The sequence below is a fragment of the Sturnira hondurensis genome, unplaced genomic scaffold (genome assembly GCF_014824575.4).
Source record: "Sturnira hondurensis isolate 20B ecotype Veracruz unplaced genomic scaffold, ASM1482457v3 Scaffold0023817, whole genome shotgun sequence".
Lineage (NCBI taxonomy): Eukaryota > Metazoa > Chordata > Mammalia > Chiroptera > Phyllostomidae > Sturnira > Sturnira hondurensis.
Genome location: NW_028096448.1, coordinates 14,565,832 through 14,583,543, shown reverse-complemented (window position 1 = coordinate 14,583,543; position 17,712 = coordinate 14,565,832). Strand labels below are relative to the sequence as shown.

The following is a 17,712-nucleotide window of genomic DNA, read 5'->3' as shown; positions in this document are numbered from 1 at the left end:
GTGGTGTTCCCCCCCACCACCCAAAATCCCCATTCTCAGTGGAATTATGGCCAACACCCAAGTGCTCACCTCCTGTCTGGACAGCGTGGAGGAGAATCCAGGATGGGAGCCTCCATCGCCGTTTCCTTCCCAGACCCTCGCCTCATTCAAAGTCGGGAACAACCAAGTGCATGCCAGGCTAAGTGCCCATTGTGAAGTGTCACGATAGTAAGAGACAGCACTACCTCCACCACTTGACAGATGAGAATACTGAGGTACAGAGGTGGGGAGGGACTGCAGGGGGTCTGACGCTTCAGTGGCATTGCAAGCAGGCAGAGAGCATGGCGGGAAGGGGTGGTCTTTCTCCCTCGTGTGAGCACCCCTCAGCTCCCCCTGGGGGGCCAGCTCTCAGGCTAAAACTCTAGCTATTTTTTTAAAAAAAGAGATTGAGTAGAATTTTATTAGAAATGTTGCTATGGGCAAATAATTATTGTCACAAACCATGTCAAAATAAGGCATACCAGAGAGAGGCAAAAACAAAACAAAACAAAACACCAAAAAAACATATGTTTTATCCTTGATGGACCAAGTAAGAACCTAGAAAAACATCTCTGATTGGGGTCAGCTTGTATCCAAAAAGTTGTAAATACAACCCAGTCTAATCCTTAATTTCACATGATCCCCTCAAGTGCCTGAAAAGTTCCAAAGAGGTATATATAATTCTGCAAACCCCTGCTAGCTAACAAAGCCCCACAAAGCAGTAAGAGCTTGGTTTCTTTCTGCCTGTCCAGACTAAGGTCATTTAACTTCAGCCCTTTTCTGAATGGAAATCGGCTTTCTAAAGTCTAGTGGGCAGGCAGTGACCAGCAACAGACAACTCAATGGCTGAGTCTCCTGAGTCATAAAATCCTTCTGAAAAGGGGAGATCAAAGTGCCCCTACCACCTATTGAAACCTAACTGCTTCCAAAGTTCCTCGCAGGGACCCAGGCTCTGGAGGATTGGTCACAGTCTACAAAGGCCACCACTAAGAAGGATACAATGAGGACATTAGAGCAGCCAGCCATGGAGGAGAAATGCCACTTACGGTTTAATTGGTGGGGACAAAGAAAAGAGAAAGGAAGGAAAACCAAGTCACAAAGTTAGCCAGTGTGTCGGAGTCAAGGCTGGAAGGACCCCGTGGCAGTCTTGGTCACGGCACACACGCCTCGCTGAGTCCTTGGCTCCTTGCTGAAGCTGGACCATCCTCATCAGAGACCAGACAGAAGGCACTGAGAGGCCCAGCACAGCAGCCGGCCACTCTGCCAGCCAGGCCCTCGCTGGGCTCCCGGATCAAAGGTACAGTCATATTACAGACCTGGGCGGAAATGCAACAGAGCGACAGTACTTATAGGTCTTTTCACTTGATTTTCTGTTGTGGAGGGTGCTTGGTGTTAAGAGTTCCTAGAACAAGGGGCGCATCTACCCTACTGGAAGACATGGGCATTAGACTTACCAGGTTACCAGCGAAGTGCAGTAATCTTAGACCCAGGTATTGCGCCTCTATGGTAAACCACAGAACCCAAGACAAGCTGTTGATGGAAGTTAGGGCTTAAAAAGGGAGGGAGTATTTAAATTAGTATCATAATTCCATGTGTTGGAGCTTCACAAAGCACATGGGCATATCAGAAGAAGTGAAATATATTACAGAAAAACACATTTGCCTGATTGAATTTAAATTTAACATTTCCCTAACCAAATGGCAACCTACAGCCAAGAAACCACTTACATGGTCATGAAAACCCCCTTTTTATTTCCCGAAGCATCATTTAACAGTTAGAAATCAATACATAATACAGTATTTCTTGCATGATTTTCTTGTTACTACAAGACTGAAGGACTGCTCCTTGAAAAAAAGTTTTCATGATCAAATAAATTAGGAAAATTCTAGGTTTAAACAGAATCCAAGAAATGTCTTTAATGTAGGGCCTTCCTGGATTCCTATTGTGGTGATGGGTACGGTAAAGCTCCAAGAGCTGACATGCACACTGAGTGACCACGTTCCCCTTTAAAACTGTGCCTCGTAAGCTCCTTGTTCCAGGGTTATGGTGAATCACAGCTTGGTTCAAAGTGAAATACCAATTTCTAGGTCTAAGAATACTGTTCCAAATTCACTCTTAGAAACTGTATGAACTATAGCACAGCATCCATTCTGCTTCCAGTTTTACTCACTGTGCTCTGAACAGTGCCCGACATGACAGAAGCTCATCAGTAGTTGTTGAATGAAAGATAATCATTCAATGTGTCTTCCCTGTCACCTCTCAAAATACACTCCCACTAAGTTTCAAAAATGGGATCCATCGATCAAACCAACCATGAATCAAATTAAAACAATTTTCCTGTAGATCCAAGGTCTTAATCCAACGGTTCTCTACTGTTAGTGTGCATTCAAATCATTTGGAGAATTAAGGGTGTACATTCCTGGGCCCAGCTTCCCCGATTTTCTGTTGTAGGTAAAGAAATTCAAATGTTTAACACCTCAAAGGAAGCTAATGAAATTGACTATACTCTGAAAATCACTATCCTAAAAAAAAAAAAAAAAAAGGTTGGGGGGATCACTGAGGTGAAACATTTCTGGGGAGAATGGTCTTTTAGATTTCCCAGTATGTAAGAAGACAGGATACAGGTTTGGTGTTTTTATTTCCTGCTATCATCCTGGAAAAAAAAAAATATTGGTGAAAGTAACAAGAAGGTAGGTTTGCTGTTCAATAGCAGGATGAAGGCTCTCTCAACGATGGCACAGACTTCCTGGATGTAATGACCTTCTCACCACTGTGATGGTCAAGAAGAGGCTGGATATGGTGGCAAATGCACGCACAGCCGATGGTGCTGTGTATTAGGTTCACCTGCAGCCCCGGATTCTGGGACAAGGGCTGAAAACCCAAACACCTTCCTAGAGTGCAAGGCAGCAGGCATAGGGGGCAGTGGTGAGCTGCAGAGAGCTTGCACCTCAAGAAAGGCCTTCAAAATTTAAAAAGAATCACCCCAGATGTAAAAGTCAGCAGGATTCACTCAGAGAAGTTCACAACTCATATTTTATGAGCTATTTAAAGTTAATAACTGCCTACTTAACTCCTGAATAAGGTGTGACCTGTCAGTTGGGGGAAGTGCATTTTCAGAAAATATTAAGTAGTTTAATTCTGAATGGTTGAAGGAAATCAATCCCTTGCCAGAGAAACCCTGGCTAGAGCGTGCATGTATGCACATAAGTACTTATTTTTCATTATTATAACCCACCCAGCCATTCTTGCCCTCTCTTGGGGTTTCCCTAGCAGCTTTCCTAGGTTGCTTTCAAAATTGCTTTCCTATTGGTACTTTCTCATCCAAAGGTGACCTATTACTTGCCTGCTGCACACTGCACGCACACCAGGAGATTGCTCTGACCCTAGAGACATTCAGACGCAGTCACCAGAAACACTGGTGTCGAGACTTTGAGTGGAAGAAGCTTCTTGTCCTACTCTCATCTCATGTCAGTTTTGTATTAGGAAGAGTTGCTTGGCTCTTCTGGTGTGTGGACTTTGATGAGTCTCTCCAACTTTCTCCCAAACTCTTGAATCATTCAGTAGTTACTTAATCCATTTCAGTAGTTACTAATTAACTTTAGAGAAGGTACTAACCTCTGGTTTAGCCAAAGAAGCCAGACAATGTCTGTGTGTTCCAGGTAAGATGAAGAATTTCTTCCTCCCAACATAATTATTTCCCTCCATCCCCATTTCTCAGTGTCCCCAGTGAAAAGTCCCCTCAATGTGGGGCCTCACATGATCTCCCAGCACTCACTGTTGCTGTTTGATGGAGTTTCATAAGCAGATCAATGCCCTGTTAGAGATTCAAAGCCATAATAACAATTATGTTAAGTTGACAAAGGTGTTTTTGCTCAGAATTCCTGCACTGAGAGAGGAAAAACCAACACAGTTGAGGCTGAAAATATTTATACTATTTCTTGTCCATGTATGGTACAGATAGATCATCAAAGAGAATATACAAATGGCCAAAAGGCATAAGAAATAACACTCAACTTCAAAACATCACTCTTGGTATGAGCCCCACTCTTCGTAACTGCCCCAAACTGGAAACAATTTGAATGTCTACCAATAATTAAATGGGAACATTGTGAAATATTATACAGAGAAATACTATGATTCTACCTATGCAAAATATTAAAACAGGCAAAATTAAGCAATGTCATAAGTTAGAACAGTGGTGACCCAGGGTGGGTAGTGACTGGGAAGGGTACACTGGAATGTCCTGGGGCCCTGGGAATGTCTTCTTTGAGCTGGTTGGTGGCTACACCACTGTGAGCTTTCTGCAAATGCACTGAGCTGTGTGACTTTTGTCTTTTTCTGTATACATTATATTTCAATACAAGGTCACAAAAGTCCATACAGAATGGTTTCTAAGCTTCCTGAGCCACAACCATTTCTTGGTTGTGGTTCTGCCCTCTCTGTTTCATTTGCTTGTTGAGTATGGTCTGGGTGTATGTGTTTTGTAGAGCCATGGGGAGGTAATGAGATAAGCTTGCCCCATGCCACATGGGTCCTGCCAGGACCAGCAAAGGAACAATCAGAGGCAGATGCCTAGAGAAGGCAGTGGTCTTAGAAGTCATTTTACATGTTCCAGGAGAGGAAACTGAGGCCTACAGAAATAAAGCTAACAAAGAATATGTGGAACAGTGAGACAGAATCACAGTTTCATGATTCCAATTTATATCGGCCTTATACTTAGGCAGAAATCATTGCCGATTACCTCTTTTACATCCACCTCAAAGATGGAAATTTACTTGCCTCATTCGTATGTGTTAAGTGATCAATTGCTCTCTGTTCAAAAGAAAATCTCCTCCTCAGGAGAAATAACGCAACATCTGTTAATAGGAGACAACTGATCGAATTTCCTGTCTCTGTAGAGAGTGGGATGCTGAGAGAGCCGACCAGGAGAAGGCCAAGTTTTGGAGGAACTAGAACACATACACAGCAACCACGCCCTTCGAGAACAGCTGTAGCACTTCCCCAAAAGAAGTACTTACTCCCCACTGCATTGTCTAAACTCTCATCATCCCCCTTTTAGAGATGAGGAAACTGAGATGCAGAGGTCAGTCACTTGCCCGAGGCCCTACTAGTAAGTCCTGGCATGACAATGACCCTGGACAGGCTGCACCTACCCACTGCACTATGTTTGAGCCACCCAGGTAGGGTGCTCATGGTCCTTATGAAGACATTAGGTCACTGGGGTAAACAGAGGAGAGGGAGATAGGAACAGTGTCCCCAGAATAGCAGGAGACTCACGACAACAGAAGGAAAACCAAGAGAGACTCATGTCTGTGCAGGCACTCACGTGTGTGTGGCCACGTTATAGTACACAGCACAACCCGTGTACTATAACATGTACTATGTACATTATAGTACATAGGTTGTCAGACAGCCACACTGATCCTTCCAGTGGACCAGGCTTAGTTGGGAATGGTCCAATCTTTGTTTCACTCTATACTTTCAAGACTACACCAAAGAACATCATAATTGTGAAAGATTTTTGCTAAATTTCAAGCCACAGTATGGGGGGGGTTAAATAGTAAAGCTTTAATTAGAAAGGAACATGGGAGTCCTCATTTGCCAGCACCCAAGCCACCCTGGCTTCATGTTGTGATGTATCAAATACCATGGGCATCGCTAACCACCTGCTCACCTGAGCTTTCTCACGGCCTCCTCCTAGTCATCCCAGAGTGTGACCCCCATGTGTCTCAATACACAGCCACACGCACGCCCCTGTCAGTGCCAGGCACTTCTCAATTGCTGCACAGAACAAGATCAGCCCCAAAGGCCACCGACTGCCTGTGTATTTGATTGAATTCCGAGACAAGTATCAATTACAGCAGCGTTCTTGGCCCGGAGCTCAATGGATGAGGAACACACGGAGGGGGAAGAACACTTGTCTCCAGTTCCTCTAAGTGTTCCGCTTCCCCGGATGGCACCCTGCACGCTGCCAGCCCACAAACACATCACACTCCAAAAGGATGTCACACATGAACAGGACAACACAAACAGACCAGTTCAAAGAAAACAAAAAGCCAGCCTTCTCCAGTGAAGGCTGGGCTTCACAGGACTGCTGAACGCAATTTTGCCATGAAATACAGTTTTCCCGTTTCAAAGCAATGTAGAGGCATGCAGCTTGTGAGATTTATATAATGCCTGGTCTCTCAGGACTTTACAATGCGAATGACATCCATCAAATTAATTTCCTTGGGAATCGTCTCAAACACGGGGAATGAAGAGGCCCAGACCATTAAACATCAAAAGAATGTTCTAAATGGTAGTTAGAGTTCTATTATATTTTCTTTTTCTGGGAGATTAGATTAATTCAATTGAGAATATTATAAGTATCAAAGCTGACAGTGTGAATGGGTCGAGTTGGCTAGAAGCGCATTCAATGTTGCAGACATCTGTTCATCAGAGTCACACCAAGTGCACGCCCAGGGGGCGTTGCCTCGGAGAGCGGGGTACTTACCAAGCCAGCACAAGTCGACACAGCGACGGAGGAGGAGCTGTCGTTTCGGATAAATCCCTGATAGAAACATTGCTGCACCCTGGGTCCCCGAGTCTCTGAAGCACCATCTTTTCCAAGTACCTGGACAATAAAGTGACTGCTCAACATCGCCGAGGGCTTAAGTTCTAAGTGGAGTTCCCGTCCAAACGCTGAAAACCGGTAATGCAGGGAGCTGCTGGCGCCCAGCGCAGATCGCTTTCTCCTGCTGCTGCGCAAAATGTCGTGTGAAACGTATGACCCGCCCGCGTCCACTTCTACCGGCGTGACAAAGACGTAATCTGTAAGGGGAAGGTGGAGCTGTCAGCACCCTGGGCCCCCAGTGCCAGCCAGTTGCTCCCAAGGGGCTGGCAAGGACATCTTTGCCATCTTTGCTCAAGGACATCTTTGTTCCCATGGCTACCAGGCAAGGCGAAAGTAGTTCTGAGCAGCCCACGATGAGGAGAAGCCCGTGGCCTTTCCCACAAGCTCTGCCTCAGGAATTCCTACAAAAGCTGAAAGTCAAGCACGGTCTTGACGGATGTCGAGAATATTTATGGAAAAGGCCACAGACTCTCCCGGTCTGGGGAGAGATAGATGGACTTTTTATACATTAGCCATTGAGCCACTCGTCCATAAAAATTAATTTTTTGGAGACAAAATTAATAAATATAAAATTACCAAAGTAAAGAAATGAAATTTTTGCCCTGGCTGGCGTAGCTCAGTGGATTGAGCGCGGGTATTCGAACCACACGATTATGGTTCGATTCCCAGCCAGGGCACGTGCTTGGGTTGCAGGCCAGTTCCCAGCAGGGGACTCATGAGAGGCAAACATACATTGATATTTCTGTCCTTCTCTCCTTCCCTTCCACTCTAAAAATAAATCAAATCTTTATAAAAAAAAGAAATGAAAAATTTTTAAGGAAAATAAGATTACTTTCTTTGGGTTTAACCTAAATTGGGAACATTTTGGGTGGGGGGCAGAATTTAAATCTCAAAGGTAACTCTCAGTGCTGAACGCATGGAGAGGGTACCTCAGATTAACAAGTGACTGCAGGTTCCTATTTCCAATATTCATGATGCACAACAATAAAACTCCAGAACTCGGAGCACCTTTAACCTTTTACCACGTGCTTTCACAGGGACAGTCCCATCCAATTGTAAGCACGAGATGTGGTGGATGCATAAAATGCCTCGACATTGTCAGAACTTCCCCGACACGGGCTGATGTTTAAAATTGCTCAGACATGTTGCCAGATCAGGGACACCTGGAGAGGCATGTTTAGAAATACCTTCGCCACGGCTCCCCAGAGCAGCACTAATTGCTGCTTGTTGTAGAGAGGAGGAGCTACAGAACAATCTGCGGCCTGAAAACCTGAAGCCAGCACACTGCTTTCTATCAGAGAACATTGAAACTGAAAAGTATCATCCCCCACAATGATCTGGAATACGCCCTCGGTGCATGAAAAACTGCTCTGCATTTCCACTTTCGAGGCACAGGATGGGGAGCTAATTTGGAAAGTGTTTAGAAAGATTCTGAACAACCAAGAGGTGTGTTCGAGTCGCTTGGGCCCTTGGTTACAGGAGAAGAAAAAGAAAGAGGAATTTCTCTTTTCCCCAAATAGTCAAATGCAAAAAAATAAATAAATAAAACAAAGATGTGGAAGCCCTGTAACTAACAGGGGATCAATAAGTATTATTACCTTTATTTTAAAAAATCCCAGTATGACAATTTTGAGATGTTTTTCTCTGTGTGACCACCTGTGACTCTTGCTGCCTGAGCAACTCTCGTTCTTACAGTATGTGTGTGTCCTGCCGCTTTCATTCTCTCTCTGACCCCTCCAACTGGAAATACCATTGAATAAAATACATATGAAAAAGTTGGGCAACAAAAAGTGTTTCTCCTCTCTCAACCTTCAGAAACAGCAGGTGTACGCTATCTTCTCCTAAAAACCTTTAGTGTGATGCTTTGCAGGTATGCGGCTTTTGATGAAATGCAGCTTTTCCTTAGCGAAAAACCACTTTCTCCCTTATTAAAAAAAGGGAGTGAAAACCATCCCTGACACAGGCAACACAGCCTCTCAATAAGTTGTTTCTTACCTCCTTGTCCAGAACCATCTGAAACTATGTTCCTAGGTGGGAGGCCACTCGGGAGTCTTAACCAGCAGCTTAACCTGCCCCGACCCCATCCACCAAGACACCTGCTACTAGCTTGTTTTGGAGGGAAGAAAGAACAGGCTGATGGTAATCTTCAGTCCTCAATGGGTAGAGGGTCAATGTAGAGAATGATCTGATCAATCAGCTCAGGGGCTGATTGAAGATGAGGTTCTTACAGGTGGTGGCTGGAACAGAGCGGGCCCACAGCCATTTGACCCAGATGGGACAGTGGGAAATTGTTTCAGAAACTACAGCCAGGCTTGCTGGTTGGACAAAAGGTGAATTCCTCAAGAGCTCATTTCTGACTCTTTCCTGTTCCCTCACTCACCCACTTCCTGGCACAGCCCCTCTCCATGCTTCTGCCATTGCCTCACCCCCAGTCTGTTCCCTTGTCCCCTGAAAGGAGGAAAAACCCTGCAAGGCTATGAGAGAATCCACACCAAGTTCCTGCTGGACACCTTGGATCAAGCGCCAGCTGTTTCTGTAGCTGGTGGGAACCAGGAAACTAGAATTTTCCTTCTGGGGGCCATCAAGAAGCTAATAAATGACAGAAGTGAAGGGTGCTTGGGAGGTTTTCTGCTGGGGAACCTCCAAAGAGATAAAGACCCCAGAGACCTCAAGCTATCTGTGCTTTCCTCTCTCCAAACAAGCTCTGGGAAGCTGAGACACAAGGGCAAAGAATCAGGGAGGAGGGAGGAAAGGGGGACAGGGAACAGAAGTGGAGCGGAGAGGGAGGAGGAAAGATGAGAGAGTGAAAAGCGTTCATATTCTTTCATCCCTCACCAAGAATTAGTCCCTGCCCGCTTTCTTAGAAGAGGAAGGGAAGGAGGAAGGTGCCTTTTGATATCAACCGCCTTGTCCACCTCCACTTCCTAATTTCTCACCGCAGTACGATTTAATTTTTAAACAAGCCATCTGTGAACAAGGGAAAGTATTGTTTTCTCATTTATGTGACTCGAAGCTCGAGGCATTGATTCTTTTGGTAAGTTCAGAGCCCTTGCCATATACCCCCTCTCCCAACAGGAACCATTTCCAAGACACACACACACACACCTGCAACTTTGGGGCCGGGGGTGGGGTGTGGGGGACGAGCTTTTGTACCTTTTCCCTCTTTGGGGGGACGGGGGGAGGAAGGGACAAAGTGCCCAGACAGACCCTTCGGAGGATGGAAGGGTCAAATACGAACCGTCATTTAATCCGCTGCCGCCGCCGCTGCTGTCACTGGCTAAAACCGAGGCGACCGACGCACAGCAGAGGCAGCACAGCTGGAGCGCCTGCAAGAGAAAAGGTGACATTGTGCGTGAGGGGCGCGGCGGAGCTTGAGGGCGCCCCTGCCACCCACTCTCGGCGCGCCCCTTGGCGGGCACCTGCCTTGGCCACGCGCCCCAGTCCCGCCGAAGCCCACGGCGGGCCCGAGCCGGCGGCGGGGAGGGCGCAGGCGAGCAGGAGGGCGCACTCCATGATCAGGTGCGGGTGCGGCGGCTTCGGAAGGCGCACATTCTCCCCGCCGCCCCGGAGCGCGGCGCTCCAGGTGCGGCGCCAGGTGGGAGTCGCCGCCGCTCACATCGCGGGCCCGGCGCGCCGAGGCCTCCCCGCCTCCGACCGCCTGCGCGCCCTCCTTCTGCCGGCGCCTGCTGCGGAGCTGCCGCCTGCGGCTCCCCGCGGGGCACAGGGGGCTCCCCGGGCTGGGGCTGGCGCGCGCCTCCGAGCGCAAACGGCCGGGGGACTTTGTCCGTGCCTGCCCGCGCGCTTGCCCGCCAGTCTGTGTGTCTGTCTGGGTCTGTGCGAGCGTCTGAGGCTCCCGGGGAAAGCAGCGCCAGCTGGCTCCCCGAGCGCGCCGGAGCCGAGCGCCCGCCTCTCCACCGCACGGTGATTGGCGACCAGCGGCTCCTGGGCCCGTCCGAGCCCCCGGGCTGGTGCAAGGGCGTGGGATTCCCGGCTCCCACTCCGAGGGAGGGGACGAGGAGGGAGGGGAGGCTGGGTAAGCTTGAGGGGGAGGGAGGGACCCACCGCGGAGAGAGGGAGCGGAGCGCCCTGGGTCAGGCTTGGAAAACGTAATTTAAGCGCAGGAAAAGATGAGCCGAGAAAAGGGGGGAGGCGCAGGTAAGTGGCCCGACTTCTTTACTGCCTGTGCAGACTTCTCTTTTAAGTCTTCTGGGTGGCGAGACAGACAAGGTAGTGAGCATTCTCGACACCTCCGGAGTGCCAGGCGCCATCCCCTGCTTTATCTCATTTACCTTGGGCCCTATCCTTGAAAAGGTGGGAATCATTAACCCCTGGATGAAGATGAAGAAAGTGGACTCAGGTGGGCTCAACTTAGCCTACCATAAATAATTCTGAAACCCCCAAGTCCACAGCGACCCAGAGGGCTGAAACTGCAAGCTTCCTCACCATCTGCAGCGAGGCTGAGGGAGACTACAATGAGCACACAACGGATGTCTTCTTGTAAAGTTATACACCCGAACTTTGTGTGTCATTAACCAGTGTTATCCCAATACGTTTGAAAGAATAAAATACACAGCCAGTGGGCGTCATGGCCTCGCCTCTTCTCCTGGATCTTTCTTTCTCTCTTCTGCAAGTGACCGTGCTTCCAAGTCCCAAAGATTGAGCCCTGTCCCCAGACCCCCCATTCTGCAGAAATCAGCCGTAATAAACAGGGTGGCCATCACCACGGATGCACATCCCGTTTGCTGTGCCCCTGTTCATTTACTCAGTACCTTTATTTGATCCCTACTGTCTGCAGTGATAAATAGAATATATTCTCACAGGCTAGTGGGAAAGACTCGCTTCAGATAACTCAACAATACTAAAACTTAAACGATCACAAATACTCCACAGGAAAAGCATAGGCTACTAAATCAGAAGGAGGAGCAGTGGAATCAAATATAGTTGGGAGGCGGGCAGGGGAGTGGAGGATAGGAGTGTGTGTGAGTGTAAGATGCCTCCTAAGAGATGGCTTTTCAAAGGAGACCAAACAGAGTGGGTCAGCTTTATAAGGGAAAAAGGAGAAAGATCTCTAGTGTCAGGAGAAGAGGCACAGGATAGGTGAAGGTGTTGAAACAGGAAAAGGGCTTTGCCATAACAGAAAGGTTACAGGCAGGAGCGAAAGTCAGGAACAGGTTCTGGTAAACAGGACCTTGTAGGCTGAGGAGAAGCAGGTGGGAGTTAGCTGGATTTAAGGTACATGTGGGCATCTGTGAGGGAGAGAGAGAGAGAGAGAGAGGCAGGCCACCTGTCTGCAATGAAAACGGTGTGGATTGAGTGTGGGGATACAGATTGCAGGTGCTGAGCAGAGGGGGCCACTAAGGAAGCTGTTACTAGAATCTTGGTGAGCACCCTGGACCAGGGTGGTGGCAGGGGAGTGGGCATATACCCTGCTCCAGGTTTAAGGATACAGAGGTGGTTAAGATGAGGTCTGTGTCACAGCTTAGAACAAGTAACAGCCCCCTGTGTAGGGCCTGGTTCCTTGGCTATAGCCGTAAACAGGTACACCTGGACTGTGGAGGCAGCCACAACCTCTGCCCAGGGCAAAGCTTTTTAGAATGACCCCAGGGGAGGACGTCCAGGTTAAACAAAACCCTTAGCTTTGCCTATGTAATCTGTTCAAGCTCAGTGACCTCTATTTTATAATCTGTAAAATAGGAATAAAAGTAATACATCAAAAGACTATCCCAGGGATTAAATGAGTGCATTATACTGTTCTGAGCTTTATAAGTAGGGTTGCAGAGTGAGAAGAGAGGACACCTGCAATTCTGTTACTTTACAGATCTTCTGTCAAACTTCAATGTGCACGGAAATCACCTGTGCCGCTGGCTGCACATGCAGGTCCTTGAACCTTGAGCCATGGAAATTCTGATGCAATAGATTTGGTGCAGGCCCCACATGTGCATTTGTAGCAATACCTGTGGGGGATTCTGACATAGGCAACAACAGTGCTTTATGTGATTTCAATAAATAACTGGACACTAAGGGGAACTGGACATTAAGGACAGACAGCAAAGACAGTGCTTAAAAGCCATGTCACCAAACAACAGACGAGATTTTTAAAAAGGACACCTGGGTGGTGAGCACTGAATGATACTGCTGGATAAACACTGAAGGAGATGGGAGGGGTGAATGGTCTGTTCACGGGCCACTGAGAGTAGCCATGTCCCTCATTTGCATCTCTCCACTGAGATACGTTTGTATGAAGTCATCCATACCCCTTGGGTCTCCATGTCTTGTAGCCAGTAATAGAGGTCACTCACCATGGTGATGTCCAGAGTCTCAGAGACCCACGCTTCACCCTCTGTGCCAGACTGTGGTGATTTTCAGCCTCAAGCACCAACGACATTTGGGGCTGGATCGTTCCTTTGTGCTGGGCCTGAGCTATGCCTTGTAGGGTGTTTAGCAGCATCTCTTGCCTCTCCCTTCCAGATGCCAGTAGCAACCCACAATTGTGACAAAATGTGACACGGCCCGATGCCCAGAGAGCAAAATCACCCCTGGTGAGAACCTGGACACACAGTGTGGATTCCAGTCCCATTGTGTGGTCTTTCTCTCCAGCAGCCTGGAGCCTCACAGCCTCTCATTCAACTGAAGAAATACTTGTCAAGTGCTAGCACTTTGAGGGACAGGCGCCCTCCTCTGAACCTAATGCTATAAGAGCCCCCACCTCTTCTGCAACCCATCAGCAAACCTCTACACTCGGTAGCCCCCAGCCCTCCACGGTTTGGTATAGGAACCAAGACCCATTTCTCACAGACTAGTTTTGATCTATAGACCAAAACTTCTTATTCCGTTCATCTGCAGATGGCCAGGTCTAATTTCTTCTGGAGGACCCATACACAAGCCCGGCAAAGCTATCGCTTCTGGAACGATTTCAAACCTTCAGTGTTTCAGGAACTGGCCCTGCAATATGTATAAATTGCCTCTAGATGGTGACAGAGAGTCATGAGCAAATGGCCCAGTCTTTCAGTTGCGGATTACAAATTCTAAGTTACTTGGAAATATAAATCTTAGCTGATTTTAAAACTGTAACTCTAGGATACTAAAAAGAATAGCTAAACTTCACAGTAATCTGTCTTAGTCCATGCAGGCTGCTATAACAAATACCATAGACCGGCGGCCATATCAATAACAGAAAGGTTTTCTTCACAGTTCAGCAGGCTGGGGATTCCAACAGCAAGGTTCCTGCAGGTAGCTGTGAGGTGAGAGCCTGCTTCCCGGCCCACAGGCGGCCTCCTTCTCACTGTGTCTCACGTGGTGGAAGGTGCCAGGATGCCCACTCTCTGAGTCTCTTCTGTAAGGTCCCATTCACGAGGGCTCAGCCCCGAATATCATCACACTTTGGAGTATGTCTCAACATACCAATGCGGTGCAGGGGGGAGCACAAATATTCAATCCACTGCAAAAACCAATGAGGAAAAAAAATTCTGTTGTACTCCATTCTGTCAAACACGGCCCAGAGCCTGGCACACAGCAGGCATTGGGTAAATATTTATTGAAAAGAAGGAAGGGAGGGAGAAGGGAGGAAGCAATGGAAGGAAGGATACAGGAAATTGAGAGAGATCACATGATTCACTCTTAACTGCATAAAAAGAAATTTCCCTTTTCCCCTCTAAAATCAATGGTATATTGGTTTTTCTTCTTTTTATACTGACATAAGTTTAACCTTATTTTTTTTCAAAATAATATGCCTTAAGTTGCATATGTCCTCCTGGCCGCAGCAGGAAATAAATGGCAGTTCCCCTGTTCTTCATTCCCTTCTCCCTTGGTCTCTGCTCGGGGAAGATGCCAGGCATCTCCTCCACCCAGAGTAAGAGGCATTCAGCCCCTGCCGCACCGCGGTGAGAGTCTGCGCTGTAACACCCAGCAGCCTGTGTGCTCTCCGCTCCTTCCCATGCAGGGAGCAGAGGGACGCTGCCTTTGCGCTGGCCCACCAATGCTGCATTGAACGGCGTGTCAGATCTTACTGAGCCGACTCCTGACAGTGTCCCCTGGAAACCAGTCTCGTGTCCACAGAGAAAGATAGCCAGAGCCACGCGCCCAAACCTAGCACAGGGAAAACAGAAACAGGAAACAAGGCTTAGCTTATTTCACAGGAGCCAAAAGAGAATGATACAGAGAAGGAAAGGTACCGATGTCCTTGAAGCCCTGAGAAGGAAAGGCTGCCTTCTGGCCACTGTCTCAGGAGCAGGTGCAGCACAGTGCTCAAAATCGGTGCGGGGGCGGGGGGTGGGGGGATGACAGAGCAGCAGCCCCCAATGTTTTCTCTCTTCTTTAGAGACAACAATTCAGAAAGATAAGCTGTTTGCTTTACCACACAAAATAGGCCAAGCCCCCGCCCCCAGCAACAGGCAGCAACTTGTGTTGTCTATTTGTCCATGACAACAGGGGAAGCAGAACCTCTTAACAACTAGCTTTGGAAATACTGTCACCAAACACAACTTGGGAATTGTCGACTGTTCTCCGGCCTCGCTTTTTACTCAGCCACTCATCGCACTTGCTTAGGACACTGGCACGGATTTCTTCCTTGTGTGACCTGGGCTTGTCTGACTTCTCTGTAGGACGACCTTTCCTCCGCTCATCTCAGCATCCCTCCGGTCATGCTCTGGCTGCAGGCTGCTTCCCTGTTCCAGTTTTAGTCCTTTCCCAAGTCCTACTATTGAAAGTAGTTCATATGCCCGAGGTCAAAGGCAGTATTGGAACTAGACTACTTACTTCCACAAAGGAACCCGAGCCTAGTTCTGAGCTCTCTGCACAGTGGGAAGAGTGGGAGAGAGAGCTTGCAAAAGCTCTGGAAAATGTCAGGCTGCCTGCGAAAGGGACCTGACCTTCGTTCACGTGAAGTCTTCTCCCCTCATTCTCATCCCCATTGTGGCCTCATCACACACAGGTGTGGACACCTGCTCCAGTGCATCTCCAACTCACATCTCTAACACCGGCCTGTCCGCCCCACACCTGGGACGGCCAGCATTGGGAACGGCTACTACTAATCAGAACCACCTGGGGGACTGTTAGAACTACAGTCCTGGGCATCCATGTGAATATTCCATGAAGTGGGTCTGGGATGAGGCCCAGACATCTGTCTTTTAACTAACACCTGGGTGATTCTGATGTCACTAAACATATTACAACCCAGTGATTGTGGCCCGTGGTACTTAGGCCTGCACTTGAATGCCAAAATTACTGCCTACTCAATAGGGTTTAAAACTTCTAGGATGCCTTTGACTCATTTCTTATTCATGGAGAAAGCAAGGTACAATAGAAAGAATGAAGGATAGACCTGAGATTGAATCCTTGCTACAGTGATGAGCTGTGAGTATTTGTTGCTTAGATTTGGGGGTAGCAGAGGGTAATTTCTGTTCTTAATGTTTCTTCCATCCTTCTCTGTCACTTTTTCTGTTTTAATCCATGATATAGACCTGCCCAAACACATCATAACACTTTTTGGCGAAGCTTATTGGCCAAGAGGTGGGACCTGAATATGGGCAGCCTATTAGGATCAGTCACTGGTGTTGATCAGCAAAATATGGAAGCATGAATCCATATTTTAGCTTCGGGGCCACAATCTGTGCTTACAGCCTAGAGTTGTCAGCAGCCACCCTTCTGAGCTGCAAAAAGAAATACATGGGAATGTATGAAAGAGCCCTGACCCATGCGGCTCAGGTGGTTGGACCAGCATCCTACAAACCAGAAGGCCACAGTGCGATTCCCGGTCAGGGCACAGACCTAGGCTGAGGGTCTGGTCCCCACTCGGGGTGCATTCAGGAGGCAACCGACGGGTGTTTCTCTATTTCCCTTCTTGTATCTGGAATCAATGGATTAAAAAAGAAAGAAAAAGAAAAGTATGAAAGAGGAAAATTCACAGGTTCCCATCTGAGCCATGATTCTTGTACCTTCTTCTATAATCCTTGAATTCACTACCACTTAAGACACACACAGTCTCAAGGCACTCATCTCTCACACAGGGAGAAAAAGCTCGACTTCACACGTTTTTATTTGCCTGAAGGTTGAATGAAGCCGCATATAAAACGTCTGATGCACAGCCCAGAACCACTGGCGGTCAAAAAATGCAGCTCTCCCCTTTTATGAACCTTCGTTGACCCTTATTCCTGATGCCACGCCACCTCTCAAGGCTGTGAGCTCCTGCTTCGAGGTGCACGCCAGCTGTGCGTTCTTTCCCCCAGATTCCAGGCTGGACCCTGCTATTTCCAACACGACCCAGGGCTGCAAGTCCCGGACACAGCGCCTGTGTGGGCATTAGAAAACAGTATGCCCTCTGTACAGGGACCTGGACGTAGCCGAAAGCCAGAGGTATGCAAATTAGGACAAGAGGGCCTGCTTTGGGCAGATGACACGTTTTGGGGTCGAGATTTAGAACTCACTCACCAAGAGGGCACAGCCGTTCACTGTGTCCATTTGGGGCTGTAACTTCCTCTTGGGCTTCTTCTGATTGGACTGGGCATCTGACAAGGAGCAGAGTTGGTCTCATCTACTGCCACACACGGAGTTACTGATTTCTAATTACCAGTTCATCCTCTCCCCGTTTTTACTTGGCATCTTCCTCCTGTGTTCATACTTTCTCAGGATGCTCTTTCCAAAGAGGGGGAGGGGGGGCTAAGCAGTTGAAGGTAAATGCATTGCATCCTTAGTCACTGTCCCTTTCCTTCCACCCCCGAGTCCCTGAAACTGTCCCCACCAAGGCCAGACTCCAAAGGATAACTCTGTGATCCTCTAAGGACAATAAAGCTATTTAAAAATAAATACAGAGACATGTAAAGATGTGGACAGGGATCCTTTCACTCAGAGAAAACCATTCACGGTGTTTCAGAGAGAGGGGCAGTGCTCTGAGCAGTGTTTATCTTTAACTAGTTGCAGCATTCAAAGCAAACCTCCACTGCCCGCTTCTCCAAACCCACCCACTGCCTCAGCTTCCAGGTCATGACTGCGTCCTGTTCCTTTTGTCCTTTCATGTTTAATTTCTACTTATCAATCACTTCCCTGTCCCTTTTTATGTCCCTTGAACACTGGTGCTTCCCAGACTC

At 47.9% G+C, this 17,712-nt stretch overlaps 1 protein-coding gene across 4 annotated transcripts in view; it reads right to left on the bottom strand.

Moving 5' to 3' along the window:
* The window catches only part of ADAMTS18 (ADAM metallopeptidase with thrombospondin type 1 motif 18), a 125,551-nt gene extending 115,288 nt beyond the window's left edge, over window positions 1-10,263 (bottom strand). For 2 of the 4 annotated variants that reach the window (XM_037037928.1, XM_037037929.1), the window contains exon 1: window positions 6,512-6,730. In XM_037037928.1, coding sequence (XP_036893823.1) covers window positions 6,512-6,658 — 147 coding nt within the window. In that variant the 5' untranslated portion in view covers window positions 6,659-6,730. Of the gene's footprint in view, window positions 1-6,511; window positions 6,829-9,869; window positions 9,958-10,054 lie in introns of those variants that run through there. The other 2 variants (XM_037037931.1, XM_037037930.1) reach the window with 2 other exon arrangements.
* Between the last annotated feature and the right edge of the window lie 7,449 nt (window positions 10,264-17,712).